A 20,335-nucleotide genomic window follows, 5' to 3' on the forward strand; every position below is an offset into this window, starting at 1 on the left:
CCATGAATTCTGCTGTCTACCAAAACAACCTGAAGGAGAATGTGCACTGAAATGCACTTGGGATCTGCAGCAAGACAATGATACAAAACACACCAGCGAGTCCACCTCCGAATGGCCAAAGTCCTGACCTAAATCCATTTGAGATGATGTGGTATGACCTTAAAAAGATGGTTCACGTCTGGAAACCCTCCAGTGTTGCTGAATTACAACAATTCAGCAAAGATGAGTGGGCCAAAATCCCTCCAAAGCTATAAAAGACTTGTTGCCAGTTATCAAAAATGCTTGATCAGGTTTAGGGGGGCAATCACTTTTCACACAGGGCCATGCAGGTTTGGATTTTTCTTCTTCTAATAATAAACTATTTCATTTAGAAACTGCATTTAGTGCTTACTTGTTTTTATTTTTGTCTAATATTTAAATTTGTTTGATGATCTGAAACATTTTCAGAAAATCAGAAAGTGTTCAAACACTTTTTCACATCATGTTTTGCTTTTGTCCAGTCAAATTTTATCCTCCTGTGAAATGTTCTTGTGCTCATTTTAGTGGATAATTTGATTGATTACACATCCCATCACTCAGTGCTCTCAGAAAGTAATCCCAATCCCTGCTCCAACACACCTGATTCAAACAAAAATAATTTCCTCAGAGATCATTAAAGTACTCTGATTCTGATGACCAACTGGGTATTATGTGCTGCAACTATCTGGTGGTTTTGAGTGGGGAAACTCCTTAAAACCTAAAACAAGAATATAGTCTTTCCTTTAAGACATTTCATCCGAGAAGCTTCTTCAGTTCCAAGAGCAACTGGTGGAGAGTCCCAGATTTTAAACCCTATGGGAGTGTCTCCAATAGGGCCTATTGATCTTCTACCTAATCACACGAGCTAAGGTGTGAAAACAGGTGTTGGTCACAATCAGCCAAGGTTTCGGGTGAACCCACTGTGAAACCTAGCCCCACCCTATCAATACTGCCAGTGACCAATCACAGTCCGTAAAGATGAGCTGCTTCCACAGTTTAATCCAGTACAAATGAAAAACCTCCTCAATACGGAAGCCATGGCTGCTGACTTATTTGAGATGTAGACAGACCTATTAGCTGTGGTTTAATGGGCGGGCATGATGTTATTAGCTTTATACCTGTTCCAGGCCTGGCAGAGTTCAAACAGATCTTAGTTTCTTTGTAAATCTTTTATCAGATGGGCTCCTTGAGAGGAATGTCTGGAGCAGGAATGAGATCTGTGTATATCATCTCCCATAGAGGTCTTGCCAAGCTTGAAGGGGAGGGCCAAAACATGACGAGAGAAAACATACTATGGGACCCTGGCATCACAGGAGATTAATACTGTTTTTCTTCAAGGTTCTTTATTTGTCACATGCATAGTCATACAAGTAGAAAACACAATGAAATGTGTCCTAACCTGTGCAGACATTATAAACAAGAAGTAAATTGAAATTAAAAATCTGGAAATTTAAATTAAAAATCTGGAAATTGAAATTAAAAATCTGAAAATGTGCATTTTGCGAGTGGAATGTTAAAGTGTTTTGTGCCATGTTAGCACAGCAATGCACTGAGAGAAGCTGACTTTAGAATATGCAACAAAACAATAAATAAAATAAAAAACTAAAAAAGAGCACAGTCTGGATGTGGCCGGGCCATCTTACTGCCACTGTCCACATAATTTAAAACTGTTGTAACAGAATAGTCTGGCAATGCAGCTAATCTGCACTTTACCCTACTTGCCTACTGGTGTTGGCCAGAGGGGCCGATGGCGCGATATGGTAGCCTCGCTTCTGTCAGTCTGCCCCAGGGCAGCTGTGGCTACAACTGTAGCTGCCTCCACCAGTGTGTGAATGTGAGAGTGAATGAATAGTGGAATTGTAAAGCGCTTTGAGGTTCTCGAAAAGCGCTATATAAATGCAATCCATTATTATTATTATTATTATTATTAATCTGCCAACAAGGAAAAATATCCACGTCCCCAAAGGCTACATGGAGGTTCTGGTGTAACGAGGACATCCAAATAGTAGATGAAAGATATCCAGTTCAAACTTACTGTTCTGTACAACATTCATCTTTTTATAAATTTGGCTAAGAAAAGGTTTTACAGTGATCTCAAATATTTAATAATAATAAATATACCTTAATAAATAAATAAAGTCTCTCCATGAATTTGCTTAATGGCATTCAACTCATATAATAACTGATGAGGACTACAGATGGAAAACAGAAACTTCTGGTCTGGTCTAATTTCTTCAAGTCTGTATACCACCACGAGTCTGCATACCACTAACTACTACTACTGACTAACCAATGCCATAGTTATTACAGACAGCAAACTAGTCACTGGCACTTAATACCATATCTGTTGAGTGAGAAAAGAAAAAGGCACATGTGCGTAACTGTCACAAAAAGAGGACAGGAACTCTGATGCACTTGTGATTTGTGCAGTTAAGAGGTTTTGCCGAGTGTGACTCTGAATATTTGTTGAGCAAAACTGACAGAAAAGGTAACAGAGATTGGGGACAAGTGTCCTTGAATGCACCACAAAGATTCAGATTTGTTAAAAGAAAATCTAAATGGCTACTTCTTTTCTTTTCTTCTGAAGAAAAGAAGCAAGCTGTCTGAAAGGAAGAAAATTAATCCGCAATCTGGCCAAGTGAAGCAGTTCTTTGTACACCTGGATCATTTTCCTCCTGGATTAGTGTAAGTGTTACACATAACTTCCCCCTTATTTAAAAGCACAGGTCTCCTTTCCATCTGAGAACCAACTATGAGGGAGTGGAAAAGTTGCAGACACCTGATCTATGTGTGTCAGTGTCCTCTGAGAACAAATAGCTCTTTGTATGAGTCTTCCATGTCTCTGTTGCCAAAAACCTTACGGGACCAATGTTACTGTAAGACATCAGATCAGGACGAGTTTGTCAAGTGTCAACATGATTCAAACAAAAGGTCTAATGGACAGCAGTTGCCAAAGCAGGAAGAAGATGGGAACTAATCAGATGCTTGAAAAAATGGATGGAGGTGATAAAAGATGAAAAAGACCACAAGCTGAATCCAAATACAATTTAGCAATTTGAATTTAAACACAACGCATCATTGGAAATACCATGCAAACACAACGAGCAGCAGAAAAATTATTGATTTGTCATAATCAAGACAGACTTTAGTCTGTAGGGGACACTGCTGAGGCTTTTAGTCCACTCTAATCCCAGAACATCCTTTTTACATAACAGTTCAACCCTAATTCAATGTGAGCTGTGGCTGTATTAAAGCAGAATTAAAAAGTGCTTAAAGCGCTCTTGGTTGCTTTTGAGGTCCAACAGGCTGGAATAAGAACATTACCGTCGATGTGAGTGTTTCTGGACATTTCCTCATTGACAACAGGCTGCTGACTGTCACGAAGATAATTCCGATAACCGGATAATAAGAGATAACCAGTTCCAGAGCAATGTGATTATGATGAGTTTTTAGGGCCACAAGATGAAGTGCCAAATTATCTGCTAAGATCAGTTAGTCAACTTTGCCTTACCCGGGCTAATTAGTACAAATTAGTGTAAAGGAAATTAAAATGTACGAATTTATTTCACCAAAAGCCTAAAGCAAAATTTTCCACAGGGCAGGGAATATTATTTGTAAATATAAAAGGCTCCAGAAGACACCACAATCATAGTGGAGGGGTTCAGATTAGAAAGTCAAATCAGACAGACTTAAACTACAGATGCCTTTATTAGCACATCTGACTGAGACAAGAAAAAACAAAACAAAAAAACCCTCCACACTGCAGGCTGCTGATACATGAGCTGATATTTGTACACAGGGGAGTCTGCCTACATTTTCCTAGAGCACAACTATAACAACAGATTTTGCTGATTGTTAGTTTAAATCCACTGATAAGACAACACAAAGTTCAAGCGTGAACTTACTCACATTTGTTCTGAATTTGCAAAACAGTGTATATGATATAAGACAGTGACACTGTTAAGAACTAAGAACTTTCTAAACTGACTAGTTGATTTTTCCCTAAATAAAGCTATTATGTGTTGTCTGGGAACAAAATGTTAAAGATCAAGAGAAAAAAATCTGATAATATACAAGATGCAAAATTCGTTCTCTGAACCTCGTGAATTCCTTTTCTGTCTATTTCACGAAAACCTTATTTTCTGTTTCTCCCATTTTCTTTTATTATTCTTATTCTCTTATTCTCTAAGCACTTCTAACCTTTAGGTAGTGTGTGAGGGTGGAAGTCTGCAGCATAAAAAATTAAAACGGAAACGTGTTTTATGGTGTGGTCTGCTGGGGCGGCAGTATCTCTGCTGGGGACAGGAAGAGACTGAACAGGGTGATCCGAAGGGCCAGCTCTGTTCTAGGATGCCCTCTGGACCCAGTGGAGGTGGTGAGTGACAGGAGAACGGCGGCTAAGCTGTCATCCCTGATGGACAACATCTCCCACCCCATGCAGCAGACTGTGACAGCACTGAGAAGCTCCTTCAGTGGGAGACTGCGGCACCCACGGTGTGGGACGGAGAGATTTCGCAGGTCTTTCCTCCCCACTGCTGTCAGACTCCATAATAAAGACTTTAACTGATCAAGCACACACATCCATACATATGCAATAATACTAAGTGCAATAATCCTTTCTGTCATCGTTGTATTTTTACTCAGTTGTATATAGTATTTGTATTTGTATTCTATTTTTATCTTATTGTATATTTATTTTATTTTATTCTACTGTATATAGTATTTTATTTTATTCTATTCTGTACAGCTGTGTACTGTATTTATTCTTATTGTATTCTAATTTTTGCCTCATAACTTTTGCACTGTCCACTTCCTGCTGTGACAAAACAAATTTCCCACGTGTGGGACTAATAAAGGTTATCTTATCTTATCTTACACGATTTTGGTTCAAGCAAATTGGTGAACTATTTGACATACAACATGGGGATCTGTCACATTTCAATAAGGATTCACAGCAAATTTCTAACTGCAGAGTATGGATCAAGTGGTTATTTTGTTCTGGTCAAAAGGATGACAATGCTGTGGCAGAAAGTACTTAATTTCTAATATTATTATTTCTGTTATTTTTCATTTGTTTTAGAAGACGTCTCCTACAAAATGTAAACTCTGTTTAATGTTTCATAATTTGTCATTAAAAAGATTGCAGAACTGTGCTTAAACAGCAAAGGTGTTCACTTGTATCAGATATGTAAAAATCCATGACTTAATTTATTCTGTGGTACAAAGTCACTGAGCAGAGCACTTCACCAAAATCAAAACAAACTGCCATGAATAAATACATTAAAAGGAGGCAGTCTGTTGTCTCATTCAGCTGAACATCTGCCTTCATCATAAATTATTGAAATGTTTTAACAAGCTTAATAAATAAAAACACATCTGATATAAAATAAAAAAAAACCCCTGAAAACAACAGTGCGTCTAAATAACAAATTTTTACCTCTGTAGCTTATAGTTGTTCATCTGGATGTAGCGTTTTCAGTGGGAGAAAGATAAGACAAACCTTTATTAGTCCCACACATGGGAAATTTTTTGGTCACGGCAGAAAGAACAAGTTGAAGAGAAGTAAAAGTTAAGAAAAACACATTAGAACAGGACAAGAAAAAAAAATAGAATAACATACTATACAACAAGAATAAAATACTTTATTATGGTAGGAAAAATTGCACTTGGTAATACTGCACATCAGGGAGACAGTTACAATTGTGTATGGGATGTGTGTGTGTGTGTGTGTGTGTCTGTCTGCACATGTGTGGTCATCTGCAAAGACCATGTTGTAGAGTTTGATAACAGTTGGAAGGAAAGACCGGAGACTCTCCGTCCCACATAGCGGGTGCCGCAGCCTGCCACTGAAGGAGCTGCTCAGTGCTGTGAGGGTCTCCTGCATGAGGTGGGAGATGTTGTCCAACAGGGATCACAGCTTGGCCACCATTCTCCTGTCACTCACCACCTCCAATGGGTCCAGAGGGCATCCTAGAACAGAGCTGGCCCTCTGCTGGGGACGGGAAGAGAATGAACAGGCTGATCCAGAGATGCTGCCGCCCAGCAGATCATACTGTAAAAGATGACCACCACAGAGTTCTAGAAGGTCTTCAGGACTGGGCCCTTCACTCCAAAAGATCTGAGTCTTTCCCCAACTCTCTGTGAATGGTACTTATGGCCATGTATCAATTGTCATTAATTAATTAAGTAATAACCTGGTGAGACTGAAGAAGTCACTTGGATAAGTGATGAAACGTTTCTCAAGACATTAAGACCTTAAAGTATTAGCTACTGATAGTTACAATTGAAACTTAGTGGGGGTTTTAATGCACAAAACCTAAAAAGGAAATTTTTAGGTAGTTGCCCAAATTCACATAGCAGGAGGTTCTTTAAAGATGAGTTAAAGACACACTTGTCTAAAGACGATTTTGTAGTTTTATGTTTATGTATGCAGGAAGTAATGTTTAATGCTCTAAAATATGAAGAAATGCGTGACTCCAGAGACAGTGAGTTGGAACTGTTGAGCTTTATTAGTAGCGCTTAGTATGAGGAACAGAAATTACGGTGAAGACAGAAAATATTTAGTCCATTAACAGAACAGAGCAGATAAAACAAAGTGGAATAAAGATATCGGCAATGAGAGAGGGAGATTCACATGTTGTCAGTGTCCGTGTCACTTTTGGCCAAGTTGGGAGAGCTGTGAAAATGAAGACCACAACAGGTTTTTAAATAGACACAATGAAACGTCTATGGGCTTATTGGCTTATCCCCTCACTGGTGCTGTGTGGTTCCTCACCTGTTTGATGAACTGAGACGCATTGAAGAGCTCACTGCAGCCATAAACAATCTTCTTCCCCTGCTTAGACTGGAAATACAGAAAAATAAAATGACGTTTGCTACTGAACCTATTATTGCAGGGAGAAAGTAACACTTCCACACAAATACTGTTGTTTTTACCAATCTACATGTATTTAACACCTTTGGTGTTAGCTGGTTGTTCGGTGGTAATGTTGCCTCACAAGAATAGAGGTTTTTGGGTTCAAAGCACAGTAGGGCCCCTCTGTTTGGAATAGGTATATTCACCCTGTGCTTGCGTGGTTTTTCCGTGGGAGCTACGGTCTCTCCTACCATCAAAATCACTAGGTTAATGCTGCCTATATCAGGAGGTATTCAAAGCTTTCACTTACTGGTAAAAATAAAGCTCTGAACTTTGCAAATAACAAAAATGATATAAAGAGTCTGCATGCCATTTTGTTATGTTAGTGTTAGTATGTGTTGTAAGTTTGGTCCAACAAACTTTGAATATTAGTATCGCAGTTATGACTTGCTCATGTTGGTCACTTTATTTCACACTGTAAACTGTAAAGCTGCTTCGTTGGTCATTTTAAACCACTTCAAAGTCCCTTTAAATCTCAACTGTAAATTTTAGACTGTTATTAACCCTTTTTTACTCCAAAGTGTACATTTACTCCCCTTACCTCAGTCTCAAAGTGTATATATATATATATATATATATATATATATATATATATATATATATATATATATATATATATATATATATATATATATATATATATATATATATATATATATATATATGTATGTTTATTCTTACTCTTCCTATATTTATTTTTGTTCTTTTGCACTGACTGGAACTGCAGCCTCGTCGTCTCGTCTCTCTATATACTGTACTGTATATAGCAGAAATGATAATAAAGTTTACTTTGACTTTGAGTACATTTTCCCGACTTCTATTTTATATAATGTGACAGTGTTTTCACTGAAGGACCTAAATTGTTTTAGTGTCATTAAACTTTAAGAGTTTTAGTTTGATATTTAACCCATCCCATGTGAAACTACATTGTATTCATCTAAAGAGACATCAGACTAAAATATGGAAAAGAACTTTGAAATGTACTACCGTACCTTGGTGTAGTCCACCAGATTCTGGTACTCGATATAGTTTCCTCCACCCACTACGAAGACGATGGCCTGAAACAGCAGGAGGTAAAAAAATCAAGCTTATATCAGAGGATATGTTGAAGGTGATGGACAGAAAGACTGCAAATGATTAAAAAAAGCTGCTGAAGTGATTTTACAGAATGAATTTCAAGTATAAACACTGCCAAAGACAAAAGTTTTATGAACTGAAAGAGGTAGACGCCTCTAATTGTATGCAGGAAATCAAGTTTTATTCCAATATTCAGGATTTGTAATTATTTACTTCATTACTATACTTATGTATGCATTTAATTTCAGATATGTTTTTACTTGTTCAAGAAATCAATTTTGTGATATTGTATCTTATTTTTTCACATCTATAATTACTTACTATAATAATAGTAATGTAATTACTAGTCCCACAGTTACTGTTTTATGATCTACCACAGACTTGCTCGCATAACTGTTGTTTTACATGTGATTGTGTGGTGACGGGATTAATAAAAGTCCAAATCAAATTCAATCTCATAAAAAAATTCCAGATTTGAAACTCTGCAACTTTCATCACAGCTAAGAAACAGTTAACTGTGCGTTATGAGAGAATCATGTGCGGCAACAGAAATTCCTGTCTGTCTTGTGTTTCCTTTCAACTTTTGTTTATCCTGGAAATAACCTGAACTGAATCTCATCAGTCAAACTTTGGTCCAGATACACAAATTCACCTCCTGAAACGGGTTCTTGTTCCTGGGGATGGAGCTGAAAGAGAAGGAAAGGATGATGAGACATCTTCGAGTGTATTTTACCCACCGAGAAGATGAGCTCTGCCAAGCTACAGATGAGATTTTGGATTTGTTTTCATACCTTTCACTGCCTCGCAGCATCTTTGGGTCAAAGTATCGATAATCATCTGTTTCCTTAAGGATCAGATAGAAAATTTTTTTTAGTCAGACGTACTACACATGACACACTTGTACTCAACAGCCACAAAAATAAACCCTAAATAATGTAGATGGTAGAGGGATATGTAGATTGGTTTGGCTTTTCTGATATTATTAGATGAAGAAGAGCCTCCGATTTGTAACTTAAAAAACAAAACAAAAAACCTGCTGGTGTCAAAATGTAAAACAACAACAACAACAAACAAACAAAAACAGAGTTAACCAAATTGAAAGCACGACAAAGGCAAAAGATTTATTTCACAGGTTGACCTGGTTGTGTTGTCTCTCAGCTCCAAGGACTAAACACAGACAGAATGACACAGCACTGTGTCTTTTGGCTTACTGTCACATGACCTAGATGCAGGTGGGTACAGGTTTAGTTCAAAGTAGTATTTGTACTGGAGAAGGATCGTTTTTGTCAGTGATGTAAAAGCCCAAGCAGACCATGAAAAACAAAGACGAGTCAGATTTATCATCTTCATATTTTCCTCATTTTAATGACACAAAGCTCTGCAAATTGTACGTCTCCCACTCCATCCTAAATTAATTACAGGAAATCTCAGTTCTTATGCAGACACTCAAAAACAGCACAACCTATTTATTAGCTCAAACTTAAAAAGTATTTCCTTAACTGCTTTGAGCCAGTGTCTACAATGGCACCAGTAGTTTTTGAGGTCAAAATTAAAACTTGTGCCAGAGCACCTCACAAACGCAGAAAAACAAAGTTAAACTGTGATTTTCTAAAAGTCGTTGGAGACTTTAAAGGCTTTCAGTTTGTCCACATCAAGAGAAAATCGTACAAAAACCTCCACTGTGAACAGCAACATGGTTTTATTACGTGGCTTTATCTGATTAATGTTAGTATTAGTATTAATATTTTATCTAACTAAAAAATGAGTAATAACCTCTATAAACTTCTCCACCATTTTGCTATACTTTAACTAAAACATAACCTCGAAATGCAACAGTTTTACACTGAGGACAATCTGATAGAGGGAGAATGTGCTCCGTTTCTTTTATCTTCATCCCAGACTTCCATCCCCGCTCCACCCTTTCCCTTTTTATTCACAACAACAGGACCTTTGTTGGTAGTCTGTAACTCCAGACGCTGAGAAACCTGCAGGGGGTGTGTGTGTGTTCACTTGCAAGTCTGTCACTACAAGGACCGGTTTAAGCTTTGAGCAGAGACATTTGGGACTTAACTTCAAAAGGAATTTTTGAAAGTTCAGAGTTTGTTTTAGGGTTCACGTTAGATTCAGGTTTTGCTTTGCATGCATATTTGTGCGCATGGTCAAAATGAATACATGGGCTGAGAGTCAGAAACTGCACTTTCAGTTCAATGTGATAAAGTGTGTTTGCTAGTTCACGTGGGTTCAAACGTGAGTAATAGAATATGTACTTTCCTTCCTCTCACACATGGACCACAGCAGTTAATATGAAGCTAATGTAATTTGTGGCATGTGTGTTGGAGCTGTCAATCACAGCTGAAGTGACACAAAAACGTGTCTTTCTTCTGAGTTTCCTCTCACCAATTAAGTTATGTTGAGGCCTACAGATATGTAGGTCTTTCAGAGGAACCTTTCATATTTTCTTTAGCAGAGAAGTTCTACATGTAATATAGAGTACTCTGCAGTTTTGTATTCACACTATACGTACATGGTAAGCTGCTTTTATATCATGTGTCTTTCTGTCGGTCAACTTTACACTTATATTGTATATTAAAGTTCCATTTGAGTAACTTTTCTTTCACATCAAGAGAAAACAACTTAAAATGATTCACGTAAAAATGTGGCTTTTTGGAAAACTTTTCCCAATCTGTACCGCAGAAGTGGACACCAGAGACACATCAGTGGGACTAGAATCCCCCCCCTCTTAATACTCGTATTAAGTGTTTCTATAAAAGGGCTTGGGCTTTTCCCGCTTTTCACAACACTTCCTATATTTTTAACTAATATTGGAAATATGTTTTTTAAATCATGAACAAAAACAAAACTCACAGGATGAGACTTCATCTCCATCAGGTTGTCCAGGATACGGGTAACCGGAAGGTTCTGGAAAAAAAAGAAAAAGAAACAACTTTTAACCTCCTAGGACCTGGCGTCCACATATGTGAACATCACATTTTGGGTTATTTAGACTAAAATATTCAATTTTGCTCTACATGGGCCTGATATCCACTTACGAGGACATTATACTGCTACTCTTCTATCAAAATTTTAAACGAATATCCTCATATGTGGCTCTTATTTTTCTTAAAAAAAATAAAAAAAATAAGGTAAAAGAAAAAAAATCTGCTAATTCTTTGTTTTTACATTCATCGGGCCCCAATCAGCCCAAATATCAGAGAGAAATGAAAAACGCACGTTGTGGAAGAGTTCGGGTCTTAGGAGGTTAAACATAACAAAGAATAATGAATCTCTTACAATAAATTCATTTACTTTTTATGATATTTCATAAGAATCATGAGTTTGTGTTTAGGTTGGACTTTTTTTCTTTTTAGATATTTGGTAAGTAGCTATTTTGGAAAACTGGAGTTGCAAGTGAAGAAAAAAAAACAAAAAACAAGAATAACTTCAAATATCTTCCCTAACAGAGCATCAAAAGATGCATTCAAATCTACTCTCACTGTTAATAATGTTCTGGCAGCGAAGCAGAACAGGTGACTTCAGCGGGTCCAATTTCAGTATGAAGAAAACAGACGCCACCCTCCCAGTGTGTACGTGTGTGTGTGTGATGATTATAAATGACTTTCTTGTCTGTGCCAGTTTTAGTCTGAAACACCCTGTCATCGTCATCGTGCTCATCCATATTCCTGTTGTCTAGGAATGAGAACGTCGTCACATTGTGTGCACTTGATTTAATATTCTGCCAGATGCAAGCAGACGGAGGATGGTGCTTTTGTGCAAAGGCTGTTAAATGCAATGTGCAGATGCAGTTCAAAATTATCTCGTATATATAAATATATATATCTAAATATAAAAATGGGAATGCTGGAGAAGATGTGGATCAGAAGAGCCACATCATTATCATATCTTTTGGGACTGCCCTAACTTAAAAAATTACTGGCTGGGAATTCATAAAACTTTGTGTGAGGTTTTTAAGATAAAATTTGACATCAATTTTGTAAATTTGTACTTGGGCTTGGTTGCTGGCTCGGTCCGGGGAGGGGACACAAAACTCTTACAAGCGCTATTAGCGGCCAGCAAAAAATCAATAACCAGAAAGTGGTTAAATCCAATCCGCCAACACTTGAGGAGTGGTTTAATGTGATTTTCTAAATATTTAAAATGGAAAAATTGACATTCTTTTTAAAAATTCTAAAAGACAAATTCTACAAAATATGGAATAAATGGATTAGCTTTGTGTCCCCCATCCGCCCTAAATTTAGGTAAGACCAGCCCTGAATTGGTGTATCTCCCATGTATCGTACAATGTCAGGTTGACCCTCAACTTCATAATATGTACCTAATGTAGTCTTTGTAAATAAGTTAAACATGCTGCATTATGTAACACACTGTCAAGCCAACGAGTTAATTTTATTTTTTTGCTATCAGAATGTAAAACAAAAGGACTAAGAAAAAGGTTTTTTCTTCTTTTTTTGACTAAATAAAGTCAATGCACTTTATTGTAACAAGTCCTTTTTTTTTCTTAAATAAAAATATAATTTAAAAAAAAGAAAATGATCTCGTTTTCAGGTGAAAACATATGCCAAGGAAGTTTCCCAAGTGTTACATGGACAAACATGAACAAAAATGTGAGAAAAGGAAAAAAACAGAAAAAGAAGGAAAAGTGCTGTTGATTACAGCCCTGTCCCTCCAACCTAGCACTTTATTAACTACAATTAAATAAAAAAAATCTTCAGATAATCTTCATATAAATGAGAAAAAATGTGATCTCTGTGACATTTGGGACTATTTTTAAACTAAAATGATTCTTCTTTTTCTTCTTACAAACGAATGCCATTTCTGAGGTGCTAAAAGGTCCTCAAAAACTCTGACACGTGTCACATGTATGAGCATGAGTGATGTAAAACAGCTTTCAAAGTTTCCATAAATACAGCACATTATAATAAATATGTGTAGCTCTGATGATGTAAATATGCAGCAGTTGTGTGGCAGGCTTTAAATGTAGTTTTATCACTTTAATTTGAAGGCTGTAAGGCATCTTTGGTCAGATAAGACTGGGTACTGTTCAGGTTGATGAACTGGACTTTAGACAAGTTCTTAATTACTTTTCTTGTGTTGATTTTGGTAAGAGTAGTTCATTGTTTCAGCTGGTTTTCTGGAATTGAAATGGTAACAGAAGGAGTTTTACTCACATGCTGTTTGAGCACCAGGTTTTTCACACCCTCCATGACAAACTGGGAGCCAGTATTCATCACTCTGGAGAACAGTCTGTGGGGATGGAGTTGGGGGGGTGGGGGTGGTAAGGAGAAATAGATGAAGAAAAGCCAGGACGGGAGGAGAGACAGGATGGAGGAAAGCAAGAGGCGGAGGGCAGGAGGACAGGGTTAGGCTGGTAGTCTAAGAAACTCTAAAGTAAAGGAGAGAGTGGGATGTCCCTGACTTTTTGATTCAAAAAGTCAGTTTACAAAAATAGAGTAATAAAAAACATGACCACAGCCTACACTCAGGAAAACAAACTTTCAGGATTTGTGTTACACTGTGATATCACAATTACACAGCCAAGCACCTAATTAGTCCCACCTGGATCCACCCCCTACTCTACCTCTACTATAGCAAAATCATAACTGCTGTCACACTATGGTACCAGTGTGCCTGCTATCACCATCAACCTTGGTTGTATGCCTACACACAGAGAACCACTTTCTTAGAGGGCTACGAATATAGACGTATATACACAGAGTGAAAAGGTATGACCCACTATTTTATTGTCTCATTTTTCACTAGTGTATCTAATGGCAGAGGCAGGAAAGGAACAGCTCACTACATGAATGAAGCACACACAGCAGCCATTCCTTTGGAGCTTAAATTTGGACATATTAGACTTCAATAACACACGGAAATAGGGTGTAATATGTGACTAACAATAACAGTAGGAGAGTAATCATAGTAGGCTCCAGTTATATTTCACAGCCATTGAGAGGCAATTAAGGCACAGTAATATGTTGTTTCTAAACAGTTTCTAAAGCTGCTAAATCTCAGTGGAAAAACCTTACAAAATTAATACATAAAGCTGGTCCAGCTGTTTAATTCACTGCTGATTACTCAATGAAAAGAATGTTTAAATTGTCATATAACATCATTTTAGACTTGTCATCTCACTTATTAGTTCATAATTCTAAAACTATGTTAAAAAGGTACAAACTAATAATATTATTTACTTACCCCATAGGTTTGACTCCACTGTTGCCATAATTGGCTGGTGTGGCAGCCATTTTGGTAAAGGCCCTTGAAAGCATGAGAAGAAACCAGAAAGACTTAAGCATACTGACGAATTAGTCAATACCGTGTAAATTAAATGATTTTTAGATAAAGCCTTGATGGAAATTTTGAGTTCAGCATTTATTACAAAATCTGTTGACCATTGGAGGGTCAAAATATGTGGAGTTAAATGATGCTGCTGGGAAAAAACACAACTTACTTCCATTGTTTAATGTAGTTTAGAGGTGAAAGGTCACAGACTGCATCCAACAAAGCCTTCTTATACTGCTCCAAATCAGACTGAAACACAAAAACAAAATCCCACAGTCATCTAATGTTAACACATAAAGACGCCTAAGGCTAGAAAATAGGTGGAAAATAACAACAACAATAATAATAACAGAAAATAATAATAAAATAATAAAAGGTTAAATAATGGGGGGAAAAAAATCAATCGCACAAACCTTCCTCAGCATAAGAGATGTTTCCTAATAGTGCCACCAACATGTAATCAAGATGTTCTTACATCATTGAATAAAGAGTGACTGTTTATATTCAATAAAAAGCTAAACAGACACTGTGAGTATTTTGAAATAGGTGCAGTGTCAGCTTTGCGACTAAAAGGTACTGGCAAAAGTTCTGGGAGGAGAACATTTAAGGAAATAATATAATTATGATTTGAAGCACATAAGTTTGCAGCACACAAATTAACACAAATTGTTTTGAATATTGCAAAACGTACATCTTATTTGCACTTGATGTGATTGTGATAGGTGCTGTTGGGAGTGTTTATTTATTTAGAATTGAGAGGGAGATGCTGTCAAAACAAGTGTGTAACTGACACTGACAAAATGATCAAAGCTGTAGATCGCGTTCCAAAACTTGGCTGTGTCTTGTAACTCTTCATTGAGTCATCACCCTGAATGTTTAGAGTTGAGCACCAAATATATTTGGTCTACAGCAACACTTATATTCATGAAAGAGAGAACTTACATGAACAAGAAAGTCAAGACACTTTTTGCAGCGAATGACTGGTTTGTAGTGTTTTAGATTTTTAGTCCCATTTCTATACAAAAATCTCTGCGTCTTATCTCTCAGCAGTGTGCACACAGTGCTATTATATGCAATACAAGGCAATACTGTATACAAGGATTTCAGGTTTGTGTGCATAAACCCTATGTTCCACCTGACCTGTCAGAATGAACAGCTATCTCAACTATTCTACCGCACACAGTCCCAAACAATTTCTAGCAGAAAAGTTTGCAAATATACGAAAAACATTGATTCTCAATATATTAAAGATTGCTCTTACACTGTATTATGTATATAATGTTACTAACTCCCTTATCAGGTCTGCTCATTTTTGACCCCCAAATTTACTTTCAGCACATATTTGTGATTGCAACATCAAGCTAATTTTCACACACTTAGTAAATCTTACTGTACCATGGCAGAATATTACACCAGCAGTGTCAAACATAGGTTTGCTGAACTGTGGCAATCCAACCCACTGGAGTTTGTTTTACACTATAAAAATGACAGAGGAACGAGGCATAATCTTTTGACTTTTACTTTATTTTGCACCAGAAACCAATACTTTTCACTTTAAGTGACCAACTGGTCATTATCGTAAGCCTTCTTCTAGAACTGTATGAACAAGTTTCTTTGACTTGTGAGTGTGAATGTATAAAAAACTTTAACTGAAATAAATATTTTTCTTAGGACTTCTCAAAAGGTCCACCACCTGTTTCATTCATTAAATACAAAAGGTGTTTTCTTAGGTTATCCAACAGTCCAATCCATTCAAGATCAAATTGCAATGTATGTGGCCCATGAACTAAAATGAGTTTGTCAGCCAAGGCATATCATAATAGGAATGATTGAATTTTGTGCACCAATTTAATTTTGGATAAGCTGGTGCCATTCACAATAGAGCAGAGTAGGTTAATGGAAGAGGAGTGCTCTGTGATGTGTTTTTGTCTGAAAAAAGTCTTAGTTATTGTCAGTTATCACTGATGTACATGTGGGATTTATTTAGCCTGCACTCTTGACTGAAACAAAAATAAATGAAACATCACTTAAGCCACCCCATGTCAAATATTTCATTATGCATTAATCATAACACAGAATTTAGCTGTTCAGAGTCCTGCCAAGTAAAGTAAGACATTAGTGTATATAGTTCAGTTTACTTCAGTGTGAAAGAATATGATGCAGTGTGGATCGTCCACACATAGCTTACTCTGATGAGCAGCTCGTGGAAGCCACCCAGGCATTATTAAAGTGCCAAACCATGTTAGAGGGCGCACAAAAGTGTGCCTGATTGTTTTTGTAGCTATCTGATATTTATCTAATCCACACTAATGAAAATCCAGCAGCAGTCGCAGAAACCTTAAAGCAAATAGAAGAGAGTAAGGAAAAGGGTGAGAGCGAGGTCTGTGAGATATAAAACAGGAGGTAGAGGAAAGAGAGCAAGAGACAAAAAGACATGGACAGAAGGCCAAGAGTTGGTCACAGAGGGAGAGGGATGACCGGAGATGACAGGAAGGAAGAGGGGAAAGAGTGAAAGAGGGGGTGGAGGAGAGGGGGCTGAGAGGGTACTCCCAATGGGGAACATCTCTCAGCTGGATGAAAGATGAAAGCAAGAGTGAGGCTCACATTTTGGCAGAGGGGCGAGCAGTCACACCATCTCACAGCAGAGGAAATGGAGGATGACACTCTGAGAATCACAGAGCTCAAAGTGGAGATCTTAAACAACCATCAAACAGTCTCCTTTCTGTTGTTCACATTTGGGAAACTTTTCGCCGAAAAAGACGATTCAACAGACAACTCCAGACATGGTCTCCTTCACAAACCTGACCAATCACTCCTTGAAATGGGAATGTCTTAGAATTATACTATACTGCATTATCCACAACATACTGGTACATATCATCTCAACAATAAGAATTATACTGGTCCAAACTACTAAAAATGCCAAGAATAACACAGTTTGAGAGACAATATACAGTATTTTTACACTAAAAAGTTTGAATCCCAATAAACTATACCATAGCTCAGCATGGTGTGCAGTGTGTCCTTAAGAAATACAAGTGCCAGGCCTAAAAAAACTATCTAGAGCAGACGAACAGTATCTGAAAGTCATGTCTTTAAGAACTGAGACCTGACGGTCACATTTAGCGTCGTCAACAGCCTCATTAATTGCCACCCTTTCATCAGGTGGAATGGTCAGTTGGAAATGTTTACATATTGCCCAACGTTACTACACAAATGACAAAAAAAGACTGCCTGAGAGAATTCTGACTGTGTAAAGAATAAAGGTTTCTTCCCAAATATCGACTTTCAAGCAAAATACAAAGAAATGAAGGGTTGCTCAAGAGTTTTGCTTTATACTCTTCATAGCTGAATCAATGGGCTACTTTCAGTCATTGTGCAAAGGTACTGTTTATAAGGCTGGGGATACCTGCATTCAGCTGAGAGTGAAAAAGTCACTTGGATGAGTTCTCCCACTGAAAACGCTACGTCCAGATGAACAGAATCAAGCTTTTGGGATTTACTTACCTGGATGATTAAGCATGCATCAAGAAAGCCAAATCAGTAATGTGACCTCCCCCAGTGTACTTTAAACTTATCAGGCATTGCGGAAAATGGGATGCTTTCATAAAACAACATCCAAGGGTTGTAAGAAAAAGAAAAAAACATTTCTGTCATCTGGAAATGGTTGTGACGGACAAGATGTGAATAAAAGATCCATTGTTCAAGAATCCAGTGGAGGGAAAATAGGTGTGGATGAGAACAAACAGTGAAGAGAAAAACAAAACAAAACATAACTGAACTTACTCTTGATGCCACTTGAGGCTGGCTCTCCAAATATTCCTATCTTAAAATTGATTTTTGGCTAGGCTTAAAGTTAGGGGCAATGGGACGCTTCAATTGACAGGTAGCTCTTGGTGTCTTCTAATCTAACCAAGTCAGTTTTTTTCTGAGAGAAACTTTGGTTCAGCCATTTGTCAGTGGCTCATAATGAAATGATAAATACGGTACAGCCAAAAAGATGTTTCTCATACAGCACATCCAAAATGTGGCTATCGATCAATATCCTTTGGTTCTGAGAACACAAGAGCGCAACCTACTTCAAGCCATCTGCACAAACCATTTCTATTATTTGCCAAACCACAGCTGGTGTTGCAAGTCTCCTCTGTGCCATTTTTTTGAGCGATGATCTAGAGCACTGTCATCTAAGATGACAAATTAAATTCTGTTTGGTTCAGAAGTCTGAAACAAGATGCTGAGACTTGGCCGGGTTAGCTTCCACTTCAAAACATGGAAGAGACAGTGAGATCACTACGGAAGGAGTTTTATTTAATCAGTGAACTTATAATAGAGTGTTTAACTGAGAGAATAAATCTAGTTAATCTCTTGTTCAATCATAATTGTGATCCTATAAAATAACGCCTACCATTTTTAAAAGTGCCTTTTTGCATAATGAGTAGTCTTATAATTTTTTTTAGTATTTGCTAGCTTTGAATAGAATAGAATAGCCATAATGTGTACAACCCATAACAGAATATTATTTTGGCTTGTACACTGGCAAAAAGTCAAGACAGTTGACTCGCTTCTTTGCGAAACAGTTACCCATTACAGAACATTCATTGGATTTTTGCAGTGGCAGTACCACACTACATTTCCTTATGAACAAACATGAAAATTTCGTTATGATCTCACGTGTTAAAAATACTTTGTAATGTCATGTTATTTGTATATGCTGCATTCTATTAACACATCTCTCTCAGAGAAAGGTATTAAGAGCTGAAGTCAAATAGTGGAAACCATCACAGAGAAATAAGCTACTATACCGGCTTTTGATATTCTTGTCTTTCTTTTTCCGAAGTGCAAATTTCACAGCCTCATCAACATTGTATTCCCAAAAGGGCAAAAACGTAAACATCTAGGCAAATTTTAAGGAGCCAGAAAAGATTCTTATTTCCATCTCGATTTTATTTAGGGGTTCTCCTACAGTATCAGTAAAGTACAGTTGGTATCGTTCACCATTTATCTCATAGTGGCACTTCTTGCAGTTCATTACGTGTTTATGAGAAGGTATTTTTAAAATTCCCAATTTCCTTTGCAGAAATATGCGTTTACAATTAAGGCTGCCACTCTGTTCTGAGACCTCCCTGCTCTTCCAAGTGCATATGGACAGCCAGATGTAGTGAGAGTAGCAAAAACAATATCTCTGCCTCTGACAAGTACAGATCAGACAGTGACAAATCAAGAAACAGCATTCAAGACAAATCTGGAATGTCTAGCAATTAGAGGGAAACCAAAACAATTTAAAAGAAGGATCATGTATGAGATTTGGATGTGTAGAAAAGTATAAGCTGATTTGTGCTAGCACTGAATTTGCTGGAATTTTGACTAATCTTGACTTTAATTTTATGTAAAATCTAGTAGATAGTTTAGAATAGCCCATTATTGTTATTGCACATGTACAGGGTGGGCCATTTATATGGATGCACCGTAATAGTACGTTAGTTTATGTGAGGGGGCAAAGGCCTCAAGATGGGTGGTGACCATGGTGGCCATTTAGAAGTCGGCCATCTTGGATACAACTTTTGTTTTTTCAATAGGAAGAGGGCCATGTGACACATCAAACTTATTGGTAATGTCACAAGAAAAACAATGGTGTGCTTGGTTTCAATGTAACTTTATTCTTTCATGAGTTATTTACAAGTTTCTCTTTGTTCACAGCCATTGACATGTCGAAGAGGTTAACACGTGAGGAGCGGATTGAAATTGTGTTGATATCTGGTGAACGCAGTAACCGGGTCATTGCAGCAGATTTCAATGCAAGACACCCTACGAGACCACCCATCTCCCATGCTACAGTTAGCAAACTGCTTGCTAAGTTTCGTGAAACTGGTTCAGTGTTGGATTTGCCAAAATGTGGACGAAGAAAACTTTCACTAATGAAGAAACATCAATGGCTGTCCTAGCTTCATTCAGCAAGAGTCCACAGCGTAGCACTCGCCGCATGTCACTGGAGACTGGCATTAGTCAAACATCCCTTCGGCG

General features: G+C 37.4%; 1 protein-coding gene across 1 annotated transcript in view; it reads right to left on the minus strand.

Moving 5' to 3' along the window:
• Positions 1–6,508: 6,508 nt before the first annotated feature.
• Positions 6,509–20,335, minus strand: part of scfd1 (sec1 family domain containing 1) — a 37,795-nt gene continuing 23,968 nt past the window's right edge. Inside the window, exons 17-25 of the mRNA XM_080870330.1 lie at positions 14,484–14,563; positions 14,228–14,290; positions 13,198–13,273; positions 10,877–10,930; positions 8,803–8,855; positions 8,664–8,697; positions 7,927–7,992; positions 6,794–6,862; positions 6,509–6,694 (exon numbers count right to left, since the gene is read on the minus strand). Coding sequence (XP_080726456.1) covers positions 6,671–6,694; positions 6,794–6,862; positions 7,927–7,992; positions 8,664–8,697; positions 8,803–8,855; positions 10,877–10,930; positions 13,198–13,273; positions 14,228–14,290; positions 14,484–14,563 — 519 coding nt within the window. The 3' untranslated portion in view covers positions 6,509–6,670. The remainder of the gene's footprint in view (positions 6,695–6,793; positions 6,863–7,926; positions 7,993–8,663; positions 8,698–8,802; positions 8,856–10,876; positions 10,931–13,197; positions 13,274–14,227; positions 14,291–14,483; positions 14,564–20,335) is intronic.

Source organism: Rhamphochromis sp. 'chilingali' (assembly GCF_963969265.1).
Source record: "Rhamphochromis sp. 'chilingali' genome assembly, chromosome: 21".
Taxonomy (NCBI): domain Eukaryota; kingdom Metazoa; phylum Chordata; class Actinopteri; order Cichliformes; family Cichlidae; genus Rhamphochromis; species Rhamphochromis sp. 'chilingali'.